This window comes from Chiloscyllium plagiosum, chromosome 30, assembly GCF_004010195.1.
Source record: "Chiloscyllium plagiosum isolate BGI_BamShark_2017 chromosome 30, ASM401019v2, whole genome shotgun sequence".
NCBI classification, from domain to species: Eukaryota; Metazoa; Chordata; class Chondrichthyes; order Orectolobiformes; family Hemiscylliidae; genus Chiloscyllium; species Chiloscyllium plagiosum.
The window spans coordinates 39,248,140-39,263,314 of record NC_057739.1 but is presented as its reverse complement, the minus strand read 5'-3'; the positions used below and the strand labels follow the sequence as shown (position 1 = coordinate 39,263,314).

Below are 15,175 nucleotides of genomic sequence, written 5' to 3'. Positions count from 1 at the left end.
TTACACATTACCAGATACTGTTCCATTAAAAACTATCCCAAGTTCATTACGAAGAATTCCTCATTGTGGGCTACTGCTAGCCAATTGATTTTTCAAATCAACATGAAGATTAGAGTTACCATGATCGATACACTGTCTTTGTTACACAACCTAATCACTTCATAATTATTCTGTCCCACTATATTGCTACTGTCAGGAGCCTATAGACAATTTCCAACAGTTGACTTCTTCTTCTTGTTATTTGTTACTTTGACCCATATGGATTCTACTACATCTTCCAATTCATGACCATTTGTTATTGTACTTATTCGATCTCATACTAACTAGCTCCCCCATCACCCTTCCCTTGCTGGCTGTCTTTTCAACAAGTCACACAGGGTTGGGTATTTAGTTTCCAGGTGTTTTTTAAATTTGCTCGTGGGACATGGGTGTCGCTAGCTGGTCTGCAATTGTCCGTCCGTAGTTGACCTTCCTTAAAACGATGTCTCCATAATGATTGTAAGATCATATCCATTAACCTCTAAAATGTACTAATTCATTTATTTTGTTCCGAATGTAATATGCATTGAAGAAAAAAGCTATAAATTTAGCCTTTTTACCATTTTTTTGTCCCTACTTGCTGCTTTTAAAAGACATTTATACACAGCCCCTTTCCTGGCCCAGTCTGGGTATTACCCAATTAGCTACCTCGCAATATTACCATTACGTTTTGCACTGTAAGCCTAAATAAATCCTCTCCAAAAGAGGAAGATGGTGTGGACGTGGAATTGAGGAGTAGAAGGTTAATGGAATTGTAATCACAGAAGTGCTAACATCCTCTATGGCTGTCAGATGGATCACTTTAACCAGGTCAAGCAAACAAAAAGTTGTTCTACCTGCTGAATTGTCAATTCTGCCATTTCCAGTCTCTTCTGAAGTTCTTGAATGTTCCTCCTCACCAAGTCATTTTCTGATACCTTGGAGCTCAACTGTTCTGAGAGCTCAGAGTTCTGTTGCCTCATCTCGTCACTCATCTTACTGTAAATTTAAAAAAGCCTGGTTTATCCCTCAGCTCAGCTTTTCTTCAGGAATACATTAATGACTTAAAAATGACATTACAAATTACTTTTTTTCCCCTCACTCACTTTAGTTTCTCCACCTCTTGTTTGAGATTCTCTCTCTCCTTTTCAAGTTCTTTGTAATTCTGTGAACAGAAGATGCTTTCAAAATATAACAGCAAAATTTTATTTCTTTAACTAATTTGACTCTTGCAACAAAAAGGGATTTAGCCATTTACTTTATCAGACTGCTTCTGTTGGAATGAAATGCTGGATAGAGTTTGCTCCAGTTCTGCCACTCTCTGAGTGGAAGCACTCAGCTTGCTATGGAGTTCTCCTGTTTCATCTGGAGAAAGAGACAGAGGCAAAAATAAAAATTAGACCAGAACATCTTTCTTCAGACATGTTACGAAGTCGAAAGCATTTAAAATAGAGAACGTTTTCTGAATTTGGAAGTAAACTTAAAGTGCAGGCTCAGCTGCCCGAATAGAAAGACTGGGAGACGGGCTATTCCCAAATAGATACATGTAACAACTGGCTGTTAGAAGGACACCCGAGTTTTGGTTGCTGTTTTGACAATTCGAATTTAACCAATTAATTTAAATTATTCCCAAGTTACTAAAACCCAATAGAGTTTGAATTTATTGTTTTGACAACATCGGACCAATTACAGGGAACGATGGGGGGTATAAAACCAGGGCACTTGCAAAATTTGGTCAGCGAGCAATTGCCACTGAACAGCACAGCAACTGCCATAGAGTTGGAGAGCCAACTGCCCATCTAATATCTTGCTCTCAAAGAAATTAGAAGGCACTCTGTATCAAAAGGTACTCTTTCTCGTAAAACATACAGTAAGAAGGAAGACAACCCAGGGAGATCAGCAGATGCAAGGCTGAGGACAGCGAAGACAGAGACTATGTGGATTTGAGATTAAGTTAACGTAAAGTTTAATAAGTGTGTTATTGGAACAGCATGTTAATAGGATTGTGTTCAGTTTATGTGCAGTTTGTTACTAGTTTTGTTTAGCTTTCTGTTAGGAAAATTGTTATTTTTCTTTCAATGATGGAAATTAAGAACTCTTTCATTCCCTCAGAGTTTTAACAGATTACGAGGAGAGGTGTGCTTTTCTGGGTGTTTGGTTTTAATTAACAAAGAGGTTCGACCTCCACGTTGTAACATATACCTCAAAACTGCTACAGTGCAGGATGGCTGCTCTTTGACCCATTGGCTTTGCAATGGCAATGGCAAACTGTAACCACTTAGTGCTTGAACAAGTTTCTCACTTTGCTTTTGCGAAATAATTTAAAAACTGTGAACCCAGGTCCTTACCCACTTGAGTGGGAACCGTTTCTTCCCATCTCCATTCATGATTTTCATTTTAAAAATTCTAGAGTATCTCTCTTCACCGTCTCCAAAGAAAACAGTCCTAACTTTTCTAAGCTTTCCTCATAACTGACTCGCTGAAACCATTCTTGTAAACCTCTTCTGCACTTCCACCAATATATTGATACCATTCCTAGTGTAGCAGCTAGAATGATACACAATATTCCAGATGAGGTCTAATCTGTGTTTTATACAAGTTCATCATAACCTCCCTCCTCTTGAACGCTGCACCTTCATTTATGAAGCCTAAAATACTGTATCCTCAATTAATCTCTCTCATTATCAGCCCTGCCACTTCAATGAACACCCAGGTCTTTGCTTCTGCACACTTTAGAATAGTACCTTTTATTTTACTAAATTTTATCTGCCATTTGCCCTCCCCACCAATGTGTTAATGCCCTTCTGAAGTTCCATGCTGTTCTCCTCCCAGCTTACAATACTCTCAAAGTTGTGTATGTAAGGAGAAAGGGGTCTTTGGAAGCAAGCATCTGGGGGAAAAAAAAGGGCAAATTTAAAATTTAAAAATTAACTTGCTTATACAATATTTTTCATGTCTCATTTTATGCTCAAATATTTAACAGTACAACAATATATCATTATACAGCAATCAGAATTTGTACATAACCTTATTGCTGTTACTGAGTTAATTGTCAATTAACCCATGCTTAAGTCCAGGAAGACTATTGATCAGGATGCTGGCAGCACAAGCTGTTCACCCCAAAATACATACCTGGAGTATTTTACACCACCTGCCTGAATGATAGCACTTTCAACAATGAAACATTCCCTCAGTGTTGCAATCAAGTACAATTACCGTCAAATTCACAACACGCTATACAGTAATAAGCAGAATGCCAAGACAGCTCGGTTTTACTTGGTCATTTTTATTGTTACAATCCACATTGGAGAACTGTAAATCAAAGTACCAAACTTTACTGAATGCACCTTATACCTGAATGATGATAACCACAAGATTCTGCTTTTGCATCTTTTATGTCAACACAAATAAGAACAAATGCAAACTTAACATGAACAAACACGCAAGTGATACTTTCAATAAAAAGTCTGAATTAATTTTAAAGTAATTAATAGAGATTAATCTTACAATCAAACACACACATCATACTCTGTAGTTTATTGGCACCACATGCAGTTCCCAAGTTCTCTCATTCAGCTCTGGGGCATGGAATGGCTCACTTTTTTTTTTAAAACTCAATTTGTCCCTCTAGTAACATTCACTGGCAGCTGGATTATATCTGTGGTCCACACAGACCGACACGCCAATTATCCAAAGAGTACATTCCTGTACAGTATCCCTGGTTTAGGTTCACAACAGCCTTGGGGCACAGATGCCCAAAAGACTCCTACACCTAACCCCTTCAACAAGCCTTGTTCAACAATCTGGTCACTCTCGCAAAACTGAAACAGCCATTACATTATCTGACTCACCAGTCTCTGTCCTTGGTGACTGCATTACACACACAGCTCCTTATACATGTGCCTCTTCTCTGTTCTTCCCCTGCTTCAGCTCTCCTTTGGGCCTGGCCATATGGCTTTTGATCTCAACTTTCTTCCTCGTGATACTGCTTCTAGGTCAAGGACTGCCAGGGTCAAGCGAACTGGTACTAATTATTATTCCAGAAAATTGTAAATTGATCCCTTGACAATTGATACAATTTTTAACAAAATTTTGCCCATGTTTTGAAGAAATTAGAAATGTTCCTCATTAGACTGCAGGAATTGTAACAGCCGATTTGTGTAAGATGTGTTTCCACAGGCAATGTGACACTGACCAGACCACTTCTTTTCGTGAGACTGATTGAAGGTTAAACATTCCTTTTCAGAGATAATTTACTTCACAGTGCTTTCTCAAGTAGCTCCTCCTCCATCATCTGCTATTAGATAGTCACAAAAGGCAGCACAGTCAGTTCGAGACCAGAAATATCTCGAGCTACTTCAATGCCACTAACAACAGATTTCATGGAGGTGAATATTAGATTTCTAGAAGCACCAGAGAACAATGTCAAACTATGGCAATGTGAAAAATACACACTAATTAATTTGCAGAGTGAGAGATATACTGCATTTTGAGAAGGATAGGGAGACATAATGCTTAAATATTAATAGCTGACACAGAAGAGATACAGATATCTAAATCACGACAATAGTCCCCCAGTCTAATAAAGCCATTCAAGAAGTAAAAAGGCTCATTTCGAGAGGAATTCAACTGATTGGTGAAAACTGATAGAAAATTGCAAGGAACATTGTGCACAGTTCTCAAAAGTATATTGTGGCCAGTTTGGTGCCCATTTTATAAATAGCACAAACACATTGAAGAGAAAGATTGATAAGGACTGGAGGAAAGGGCAGAAGGGATTTGGAGGATAATGGTGGGAGGAGGTCGAGGAAGGCATTAACATGAGACACTAGACCATCTGTGTGCTACAAATCCTGTACAAATATAGGAGGATAGGAACATATTGCATGTCCGATGGCAGATAGCCATTAACTTGCATTAGTGAGTGCAGTGACATTATGTGAACTGTTTTGGACATCCAAATCCATCCATTCAAGGAAATGCAGCAGAAATCGAGCCACCATTTGTTTAGCATCGTCATGCACATTTTCTCTTTCTTTGGGAAATAGCAAGGAAGTGTTGGAAGGATTTACAAGCTCTTTATTGACTTGTCAATGAGCACCATGAACATTCCACCTCGGCCCAAAAGGTCTTGAGGCTGGATTGTCATGCATTCTTTGCAGGACAGAGTATAATCGGGCAGGTGCCCAACACACCATGGTTTGCCACCCATTAAAGAGGCTCAATCATACAACTGAATCGTGTCAGAATTTTGCAGTACAGGAGGAGGTAATTCGACCCATCATGTCTGTATCAACTCCAAAAGAATTATGTAGCTAGTTCCACTTCTGGATTAGAGTGCTGCTGGAAAAGCACAGCAGGTCAGACATCATCCAAAGAGCAGGAAAATTGACGTTTCGGGCAAAAGCCCTTCATCAGGAATAGAGGCAGGGAGCCTGCAGGGTGGAGAGATAAAAGAGGGGGGGGTGGGGTTGGAGGTGGGGAGAAAGTAGCATAGAGTACAAGAGGTGAATGGGGGTGGGGATGGAGGTGATAGGTCAGAGAGGACATCAAGTTACCATTTTCTGTTCTTTTTATCAGGGGGTGATAAATGGGGTCCCATTTACCACCCGCTGAGAAAAAGAACAGAAAATGACATCACCATGGGACATGACATCACCAACCCAAGAAAACCCAAACACATAAATAGAAAGCAGGAAACACCAGCAGTGCTTCATCCAGAAGCTCACTGACGATATTACCTAGTATGGTGATGAAATGTCTGAAAATGAACCTTCCAGCTCAAAGAGCAAACCTACATCCAAAACCAGCCCTCTTTTGAAACCTAAGGAATCCACTTCTACCTCTCTCCCAGACAGCACATTCCAAGTCCAAACAGCTCTCTGAATAAAGTAGTCTCTCCTCATCTCACTCCTAGCTCACTTGCTGACAATCTTGAATTTGTGACCCCCTAGTTACTGACATACTAGCTAGTGGGAAATAAAATATCCTTCTTTAGCCGGTCAGAACTGCTCATAATTTTGAACACCTGAATAAGGTCACCGCTTAATCTTCTTTGCTCCAGGAGGACAAACCCAATCTATTTTATCTTTCGTGGTGGCAAAAATCCTTCATTACTGGTATCATTAGATTAAATCCCCCCCTGAACCCTCTCCAGATTTTTAACATCTGTCCTTAAATAAGGTGCCTAAAATTGAACACAATATTCCAAATGTGGTCTGACCAGTGATTTGTAAAGGAGAAAGTGAGGACTGCAGGTGCTGAAGATCAGAGTCGAGAGTGCATTGCTGGAAAAGCACAGATCAGGCAGCATCTGAGGAGGAGAATCGATGTTTCAGGCTGGAGCCCTTCAGTAGAATTGGGTGACGCGGGGTTCCTGAAAAATGTGGTTGGAAGCTGTGGGTGGGAGATCCCCTGAGGTGATGAGGTTCTGTATGGTCTGGGGGAGATGATGGTTTGGTGATGGGGGGGTTAGGTCATGGTTGAGGTGGTAGTAAGAGGAGGTGTCTTCGAGTTGGCGTCTGGCTTCCATAGTGTAGAGGTCAGTGCACCAAATTACCACTGCAACCCCTTTGTCCGCTGGTTTGATGGTGAGGTTGGAATTGGAGTGGAGAGAATGGAGGGTTGCACGTTGTGAGGGTGAGAGATTGGAGTGGGTGACAAGGTTGGACAGGTCGAGGCAGTCGATGTCATGGCGGCAGTTTGAAATGAAGAAGTCAAGGGCGGGTAGTAGGCCAGCACGGGGTGTCCAAGTGGATGGGGTGTGTTGGAGGCAGGAGAAGGGGTCCTCAGTGGGTGGGCGGGTGTCTTGGTTGTAAAAGTAGGCACAGAGGCAGAGGTGGCAGAAGTTCAAGGTCACAGCATGTGTCAAATTCATTAATCTGGGATTGTTGAGGGATAAAGGTGAGGCCTTTACTGAGGACTAAACGTTCATTCTCAGTGAGGGGGAGGTCTGGGGGAAGGGTAAAGACACGGCTGGGATGGGAGCTGGGACCTGGAGTGGGACTGGAGACAACGGGTGAGTGGGCTTGGTTATGGGGTCAGTAATGACGTCCCGGAAGGAGGTGACGCTTACATAGGGGGCAGAAGTGGTGCTGATGGTAGAGTTAGCGTGGTCGGAAGTGACGTCACAGACAGGAAGGGCAACGTGATTGTTGGGTACTCGGCTGCTGACATCAGTGGTGGCGGAAGTGACGTCACCGATGGGTCCTACCAGCGGGACAGAAGTGACTGTCGCGGCAGCAGCTATGGGGGTGGAAGCGATGTTCAAGGTAGGTACCACGTCTGTGACTGTAAATCCAGTGGCTCCGGTGTATCCTGCAGTGGTAGTCTTCTCTGCAGTCGTGGAAATAGTTGGGTGGACACTGATCTTGGAGGTGGTATAGTTGGCAACGGCTGCAAACCACGCAGTGGCATCACGGGCAGAAGTGATGTCACTAAATGCCCTGGCAGTCGTGAAAGGAATGGCCGCATGGCTAATGGTGTCTGGATGGTTCCAAAGACCAGGAGAAGGTTTGAGGAAACCCATGTATGGAGGGAAGTACATGAAAGTTTGTTTAGCTAATGTTCTTTTATGTCCGATGCAGTAGATAAATACTGTTTGTTGAGAGAATGTATCCTCCTGAGGATGTCGAAATACAGAGATCCGCTGCAGGTCTAGGAAAGTGAGGCACTGAGCTGGGGCAGGACTGACTGTAGGTAGAGCAGATGGCGACGCATGGCTGATAGTGTGGAGCAGAGGATCGGGAAAGTGAATAGTTGTTGAAGGTTTCAGATTTGTAGTGTGTACTGCGTATCCTGTTCAGGTCCAAACCGTGTTGGTCTGAATGTGGTCCAGAGTCTATGTGAGATCAGACAGTTCCGTAGACAGGCACTGAGGAAGGAGATGTGGCTGTGGCAGTGGGTCTGCTTGAGGATGTGACTGAAGAGCTTCAGGGCAGAGGAGAGGACTTGGGGAGTACGGTGACATAGGGACTCGTTGAGATCTTTGCAGAGAGAGGAGGAAAACTTCTTCAAGGTAGGCATCCTTGGAAGAGGCTTCGCAGTCAGGTTGAAATCAACTAGGAGACAGTGAGGACTGCAGATGCTAGAGATCAGAATCGAGTGTGTTGCTGGAAAAACACAGATCAGGCGGCATCCGAGCAGGAGAATCGACATTTCAGGCCAGAGGCCATCAAGGGCTCCTGCCCGAAACATCAATTCTCCTGCTCCTCAGATGCTGCCTGACCTGCTGTGTTTGTCCAGCAACACACTCTCGACATTGATTTGTAAAGGTGTATCATCACCTCCTTGCTTTTATACACTGTGTCTAGGATCCTACAAGCCTTCTTAACAATGGTTTCAACTTACCCGGCCACTTTCAATGTACATGAAACCAGAGGTCCCTCTGCTCCTGTACTCCTCAGTGTTGTATTATTGAGCCTGAACGGTCTGTCCACGTTTCTTCTACCAAAATGCATTATCTCCAATTTCCACCTACCAGGTGCCTGCCCATTTGCCTAACTTGTCAACGTCCTCTGAAGTCACTAGGCATTCTCTTGATATTTCATTATTCTCCATAGCATCACCTACCAATTTAAACTTTTTACCCTCAACACCCACCTCCAAATCATTTATATAAATCAGAAAAAGGGTCCCAACACCGATAAGAACATAACTAGGAGCAGGAGTAGGCCATCTGGCCCTGAAGAAGGGCTTATGCCCGAAACGTCGATTCTCCTGCTCCTTGGATGCTGCCTGACTTGCTGCGCTTTTCCAGCAACACATTTTTCAGCTCTGATCTCCAGCATCTGCAGTCCTCACTTTCTCCCATCCGGCCCTTCAAGCCCACTCCACCATTCAGTAGATCATGGCTGATCTTTTCGTAGACTTGGATCCACTTACCTGCCCTCTCACCGTATCTCTTCATTTCTTAAATTGTTCAAAAAATCTACCTTAGCTTTAAAAACATTTACTGAAGTAGTGTCAACTCCTTCACTGGGCAGGGAATTCCATAGACTTACAACCCTCTGGGTGAAGAAGTTCTTTCTCAACTCAGTCCTAAAACTGCTCCCTCTAATCTTGAGGCTATGCAGTCTTGTCCTAGCTTAACCTTTCTACTTCTATCTTATCTCTTCCTTTCAAGATTCCCCCCTCATTCTTCTGAATTCTAATGAATATAATCCCAGTCTACTCAGTCTCTCCTCATTAGCCAACACCAGAATCAACCCAGTGAATCTCCCTCTGCATCCCCCCCCTCTAGTGCCACTACATCCTTTCTCAAATAAGGCGACCAAAACTGCACACAGGCCTCACCAGCACCTTGTACTGCTGTAACATAACCTCTCTGCTTTTAAATGCAAACCCTTTCAGCAATGAAGGACAATATTCCATTTGCTTTCCTAATTAACTGTTGTACCTGCAGACCAACCTTCTGTGATTCATGCACAAGGACACCCAGGTCCCTCTGCATAGCAGCATGCTGCACTTTCCTTGGGGAACACCACTTTCAACTCATCACCAATCTGAGAAATGCCCATCTACACCTTCCCTCTGTTTCCAATCCTTTAGCCAACTTCTAATCCATGCTGCCAAGCACCCATCAAACCCAAACAATTCTAATTTGTTAGAGGCACAAAGTGTGGTGCTGATAAAGCACAGGTGGTCAGGCAGCATCTGAGGAGGAGTGTCGATGTTTCGGGCATAAGCCTATCATGGACGTAACACTCCTGATAAAGGGCTTATGCCTGAAACGCTGACTCTCCTGCTGCTCGGATGCTGCCTGACTTGCTGTGCTTTTTCAGCACCACACTTTTTGACTCTGATCTCCAGCATCTGCAGTCCTCACTTTCTCCTAATTCTAACCAACGTGCCATGTTGCACCATATCAAACGTTTTCTGGAAGTCCAAATATACAACATCCATTACCCTCTTATTTACTGCCTGTGTCACCTCGTCAAAGAACTTAATTGTCAGACATGACCTGCCGTTGACAAATGCCGTTCACTGTTAAGTATTCATTTATTTTTCTCTAAGTGTACGTCTACCTTATCCTGTACTACGGCCTCCATTAGATTTCCCACTACTGACATCAAGGTGACAGGTCTGTAGCTTCTTGGGTTATCCTTCCTCTCCTTCTTAAAAGACAGGAGGAAACAGTGGGAAAATGGTATGAAACTTGCTTGATACCATGTGACCCTGCCCACGGCATAACAGAACATAGAACATTACAGTGCAGTACAGGCCCTTCGGCCCTCGATGCTGCGCCCACCTGTGGAACCAATCTGCAGCCCATTTAACCAACACTATTGCATTTTCATCCATATGTCTATAATGCGGCTGGCTTAGGCAGCCATTTCTTTTAGAAAGTCTTTAAAAGAATGACAGGAAAGAGGATACTGGGTTTGGAGAGCTCCCACTGCGTACTGGATGCTTGCAAAATGTGATAATACATCCCTTTTTTGTCTCCTTGCAGAGACTTTTTTTTTTAAAAAAAAAGCCAGCTTCCCAACCTATTTATTACCTTATCTACAGTTGCTAAATGCTCCTGGAAAAGCACAGGTCAGGCAGCAGAGGAGCAGGAAAATCAACGTTTCGGGCAGGAGCCCTTCATCATTCCTGATTTTCGATTTTCCTGCTCCTTGACCTGCTGTGCTTTTCCAGAACCACTCTGATCTAGACTCTGATCTCCAGCATCTGCAGTACACACTTTCGCTTTGCTAAATTCTCTGCCTGCCCAATTCTCCTTACTTCCTTGTGTCTGGGGTACACTGGGCCCTTTCTTCCTGGGAGTGTTGACAATCTCGCTTACTTTGCTTACCATGAGGCAGTCATCGTCAGGACTGCTGGCTGTACCAGCAACTCCAGAGGGGAAGGGTCTCCCAGTGAGCACATGTCCTGCCCTGCACCATGTTATCCCATCTGCAGTGCTCTGTAGCTGCGAAGCAAGCTTTTCAAATTTTCTTTCCTTCTAGTAGGTGACAGGGTTTTCTTTTGGGTGAGGTGGTGGTGGCAGAACATAGAACCTCTGGATCAAAGTCATTTACTGAGCCACAAGATGTTTCAATGCCACAGATTCCCAATTTTAAATCCACAGGCCAACAAGCTCTGGAATCCTCGGTGCAATTTTGTTCAATCCCACGTAATGGAAACTAATCTATATCCCATTTACAAACAGACAATATGGATCCTAACTAATTTTTATCGGTGTATTACAACAAGACACACCCTGGTTTCAGGTTGCCATGCACATCGGGACCTTAAAAAACCTGTTCTGCCAGAATTGTTCATTCCGGCACTGCCCTACATGAATCTACAGTTCAGAGAATCATTCTCCGTGCTAACAAAAACCCACAGCAAATAGAGTCACAGATGTATAGCATGGAAGCAAACCCTTCGGACCACCCGTCCATGCCGACCAGATAGCCCAACTCAATCTAGTCCCACCTGCCAGCACCCGGCCCATATTCATTTCCCATCCAGATACCTTTTAAATGCTGTAATTGTACCAGCCTCCACCACTTCCTCTGGCAGCTCATTCCATACACGTACCACCCTCTGCATGAAAAAGTTGCCCCTTAGATCCCTTTTATATCTTTCCCCTCTCACCCTAAACCTATGCCCTCTAGTTCTAGACTCCCCCACCCCAAGGAAAAGACCTTGTCTGTTTACCCTACCCATGCCCCTCATGATTTTTATAAACTTCTATAAGGTCACCCCTTAGCCTCCAGCACTCCAGGGAAAACAGCCCTCACCTACTCAACCTCTCCCTATAGCTCAAATCCTCCAACCTTGGCAACAGCTTTGTAAATGAAGCAAAACATTACAATACTTGCAAATTTGGGTCTTCCGTTTTGAAGGAAACATGCTGAGGCCTCCATGTTACCCAGATTTCAGAAGGCATTGATTTTGTGGGTGGGGAAAGGGACAGAAAAAGGACGAAAAGCATTAATTTGAACGTTGCAATTAAATCTTTCCTTTGTTCAAAGTCTGTGCCTAAAGCAGTTAGCAACAGGGATCACTTGCATGTGGATCAATTGATATTTAACTTAAGAAGCTTTACCTGTTTTACTCCGCAATATTTGTTTAGCATGAGCCAGCGCTGACTGCAGCTCCGATTTCTCAGAAACCAAAATCTCAATGGTGTCTACGTGAAGCTGCAAATCAAAATTATTCAGACCGCTGAAGAATCAACATGATATAATCATTGACTCAGTAACTATTACAATGAACAACTATTCAACATTTTTGACTGGAAGTCATGACTAACGTGCAAGTTACTCCTCACTTCTCTAAAAACAATGCAGTTGTACTGTACGTCTGGCTAATAGTAAACATTTTAGAAAACAGATAGGATTAAGACACAATGGCTAACACTGCTGCCTCTCAGCGGCAGGGTCCCAGGTTCGTTTCCAGCCTCGGGAGACTGTCTGTGAGGAGTTTGCACATTCTCCCCGTGTCTGTGGGGGTTTCCTCCCACGATCCAAATAGGTGTAGGTCAGGTGAATTGGTCATGTTAAATTGCCGATAGTATTAGGTGCATTAGTCAGAGGGAAATGGGTCTGGGTAGGTTACTCTTCAGAGAGTCGGTGTGGACTGGTTGGGCCGATGGGCCTGTTTCCACACTGTAGGGAATCTAATCTAAAGACAAATAGGCTGTCTGATATTAGTAGTTTTGACAAAACAGAACATTACAGGGCAGTACAGGCTCTTCGGCCCTTGATATTGCGCCAACTGTGAAACCAATCTGAAACCCATGTAACCTATACTATTCCATATGTTTATCCAATGAAGTTCGTTAAATAGCAGAATGCATCGAGTGTGAATCAAAGTGATGTTAGAGATGAATCTAATTATGTGCTGCCCTTTTGGTTAAAACATCTAACACAAGCACACTAGTCAGGAATTAAAAGCGAACTTTTGATATCCATGGATTACCATTTAATAAGAATTTCCTTTTAAAATTAAATTCTGGTTGAAATTCCCTCTTTTTGCCAATCAGAATTTTGCCAATCAGAAATCCTGCCAATCTGTAGCTGAATTAACAGCTCTCTACTTGGATGGCAAGAAGGTCCTACAATTGGCACGGCACTGCTCGAGCTTTTGGAAGGAGAGTCAAGAGAAAGGAAAGGAATCTTCTATTCATGGGTCTTGATGGGAGTGGAAAGGAAGAAAGAAAACAATGAACAAACTCGGTGTTACAAAATACACTAAAGCGAAGGCGGTACTGGTTTGTGCACAGCATGGCCCCAGACTCCGTGATGATCAGAAATCTGCTTTATATTGATTAAAAAATAAATATTGGTGAGAATAGCATTCCCTTGCTATTAAGTGGACAGTGCCATGGGATCTTTTACAAGCATGCTATAAGACCAGGTGAGGCCCCAGTTTAACATCTCACCTGAAAGACGGCAATACTAGGGTATTCTGTTCAAACCTTTGGAGTAGGAATTGAATTCACAACCTCCTGACTTGCTTTGGACTCTAACCCCAAGGCAAAATCAACACGAGTACTAAAGAACACCCACAGAGAACTAGCTTAGCAAGAAATAGGTGTGCCTTTAAAGGTCTTTACAAGAGGATATGGGAAGTAGAGAGAAAAATCGTGGAGTATCAATTTCCCAACCAGTTCGACTTACTTTAAGCTGCTCTTTCATGGACTCACACTTTTGGTTGGACTTCTGGTCAAAAGCTTGCTTTTCCTGTGCAGAAAGAGAGATGCAGAACAAATCATTTCACCAACAGCACAAATCATGACTAAATTTTAAATGTAACTAATTTAACATTTTATTGTTTTATTTTAACATATTATTGAAGGCTGGATGATACTCTTACGACAGTTCAGCATAGTCACACTCAACCAAGTAGTTCACGAATTAAACAAGTGAAACAAGCATCTAAAATATTTTCAAAAGTATAACATATCACGCTCATCTAGGGAAGGGTCTCATTTAGGGAAGGAGACAGAGCCAGAGTCTTTACAGACCACAGCACAGCTCTTTCATTGGAGAGAGATAACTGGTGGTGGTTTAACCAGAGGGTCACCACACCTCAGGTGAGGGGAGAGATGGAGAAGGTGAGACCTTCATGGCAAACTCAGCTGGTGTGGGAATTAATCCCACGATGCTGGCATCACTCTGCATTACAAACCAGCCATCCAGCCAACTGAGCTAACCGCCCTTACATAAACATTCCAGACATCAGGATTGGATGGTATTCAGGAGCTTTAAAACTGGCTCACAGATACCCAGACGAAGTGAAATGACCCAGGTTGCCCAGTAAACCAACACTAACACCACCCCCGCAACAATTTCCCACCCCCTCTTTCACAAGTCAGTAGAGTGGCATGCCTTTCACAATTCCCCAAAACAATTCAACTCATTTGTTATCTGCCCAAAATTTGAGGGCTGATCAGTATGCTGTCAATGCTGGAGGGAATTTGTGGAGGAGGCCTAAGTTCAAGTCCCACCTGCTCCAGGGATATGTAGTAACATCTCTGAACAGGTTGGTTAAGAATATCGAAAATGCTTAGAAGTTCAAGCCTTAGCGCTGTGTGTTGTTCCATTACACTTCAGTGAAATTGCTTAATCGGCTTTTGAAAGAATGCTCACTTCATGAGAATTGCTTCTGTGGGGGAATTATCATATTTAAAAATAAAATTGATGCCAGGATAATGTAAGAGGCTTCATCAAAATGCAAAAAGTGGCACTTTACAAGTGGGGTGGGGGGGGGCACAGAGAAGAGGGGAATTGACCCAAAACCCCAATTTTAAAAGGGAATTGGGAGGAGGCAGGTAGAGAGTGTTATCTTACTAACTGGAGATAAGCTAACTACCAACAGAATCTGGCAAAACAGACAGCAGTGTGAACAGAAAAGTTGTTTTTTAATTTTTGTTTTACCTTCTCCAGCTGATTTTTAAGCTCTTGAATGTGTTTGTCCTGAGGGGTAAATAAAGACTAGAGGTGAAGGCTACTGTAAAATATCAAAACTAACTTATTGACAATTTACTCCTGTATTCCAATAAAACCGTGAAGCAGCAACTACCAGTGGATATAAAAATTCATTTCTAACAACAGACAAAATCAACAAAGTCACTGATGCATAATTGCTGTCAGTGTTGAAATTTTGAATGGAGACAGACAGAGAGAGAGACACACAGACACAGAGAGAGAGAGACACA

At 42.9% G+C, this 15,175-nt stretch overlaps 1 protein-coding gene across 1 annotated transcript in view; it reads right to left on the bottom strand.

Annotated features, from left to right (window-relative positions):
• Positions 1–15,175, bottom strand: part of golga2 (golgin A2) — an 81,339-nt gene that overhangs the window by 35,816 nt on the left and 30,348 nt on the right. Inside the window, exons 9-14 of the mRNA XM_043719708.1 lie at positions 14,895–14,933; positions 13,635–13,697; positions 12,059–12,152; positions 1,277–1,383; positions 1,125–1,183; positions 876–1,017 (exon numbers count right to left, since the gene is read on the bottom strand). Of these exons, the coding sequence (XP_043575643.1) occupies positions 876–1,017; positions 1,125–1,183; positions 1,277–1,383; positions 12,059–12,152; positions 13,635–13,697; positions 14,895–14,933 (504 nt within the window). The remainder of the gene's footprint in view (positions 1–875; positions 1,018–1,124; positions 1,184–1,276; positions 1,384–12,058; positions 12,153–13,634; positions 13,698–14,894; positions 14,934–15,175) is intronic.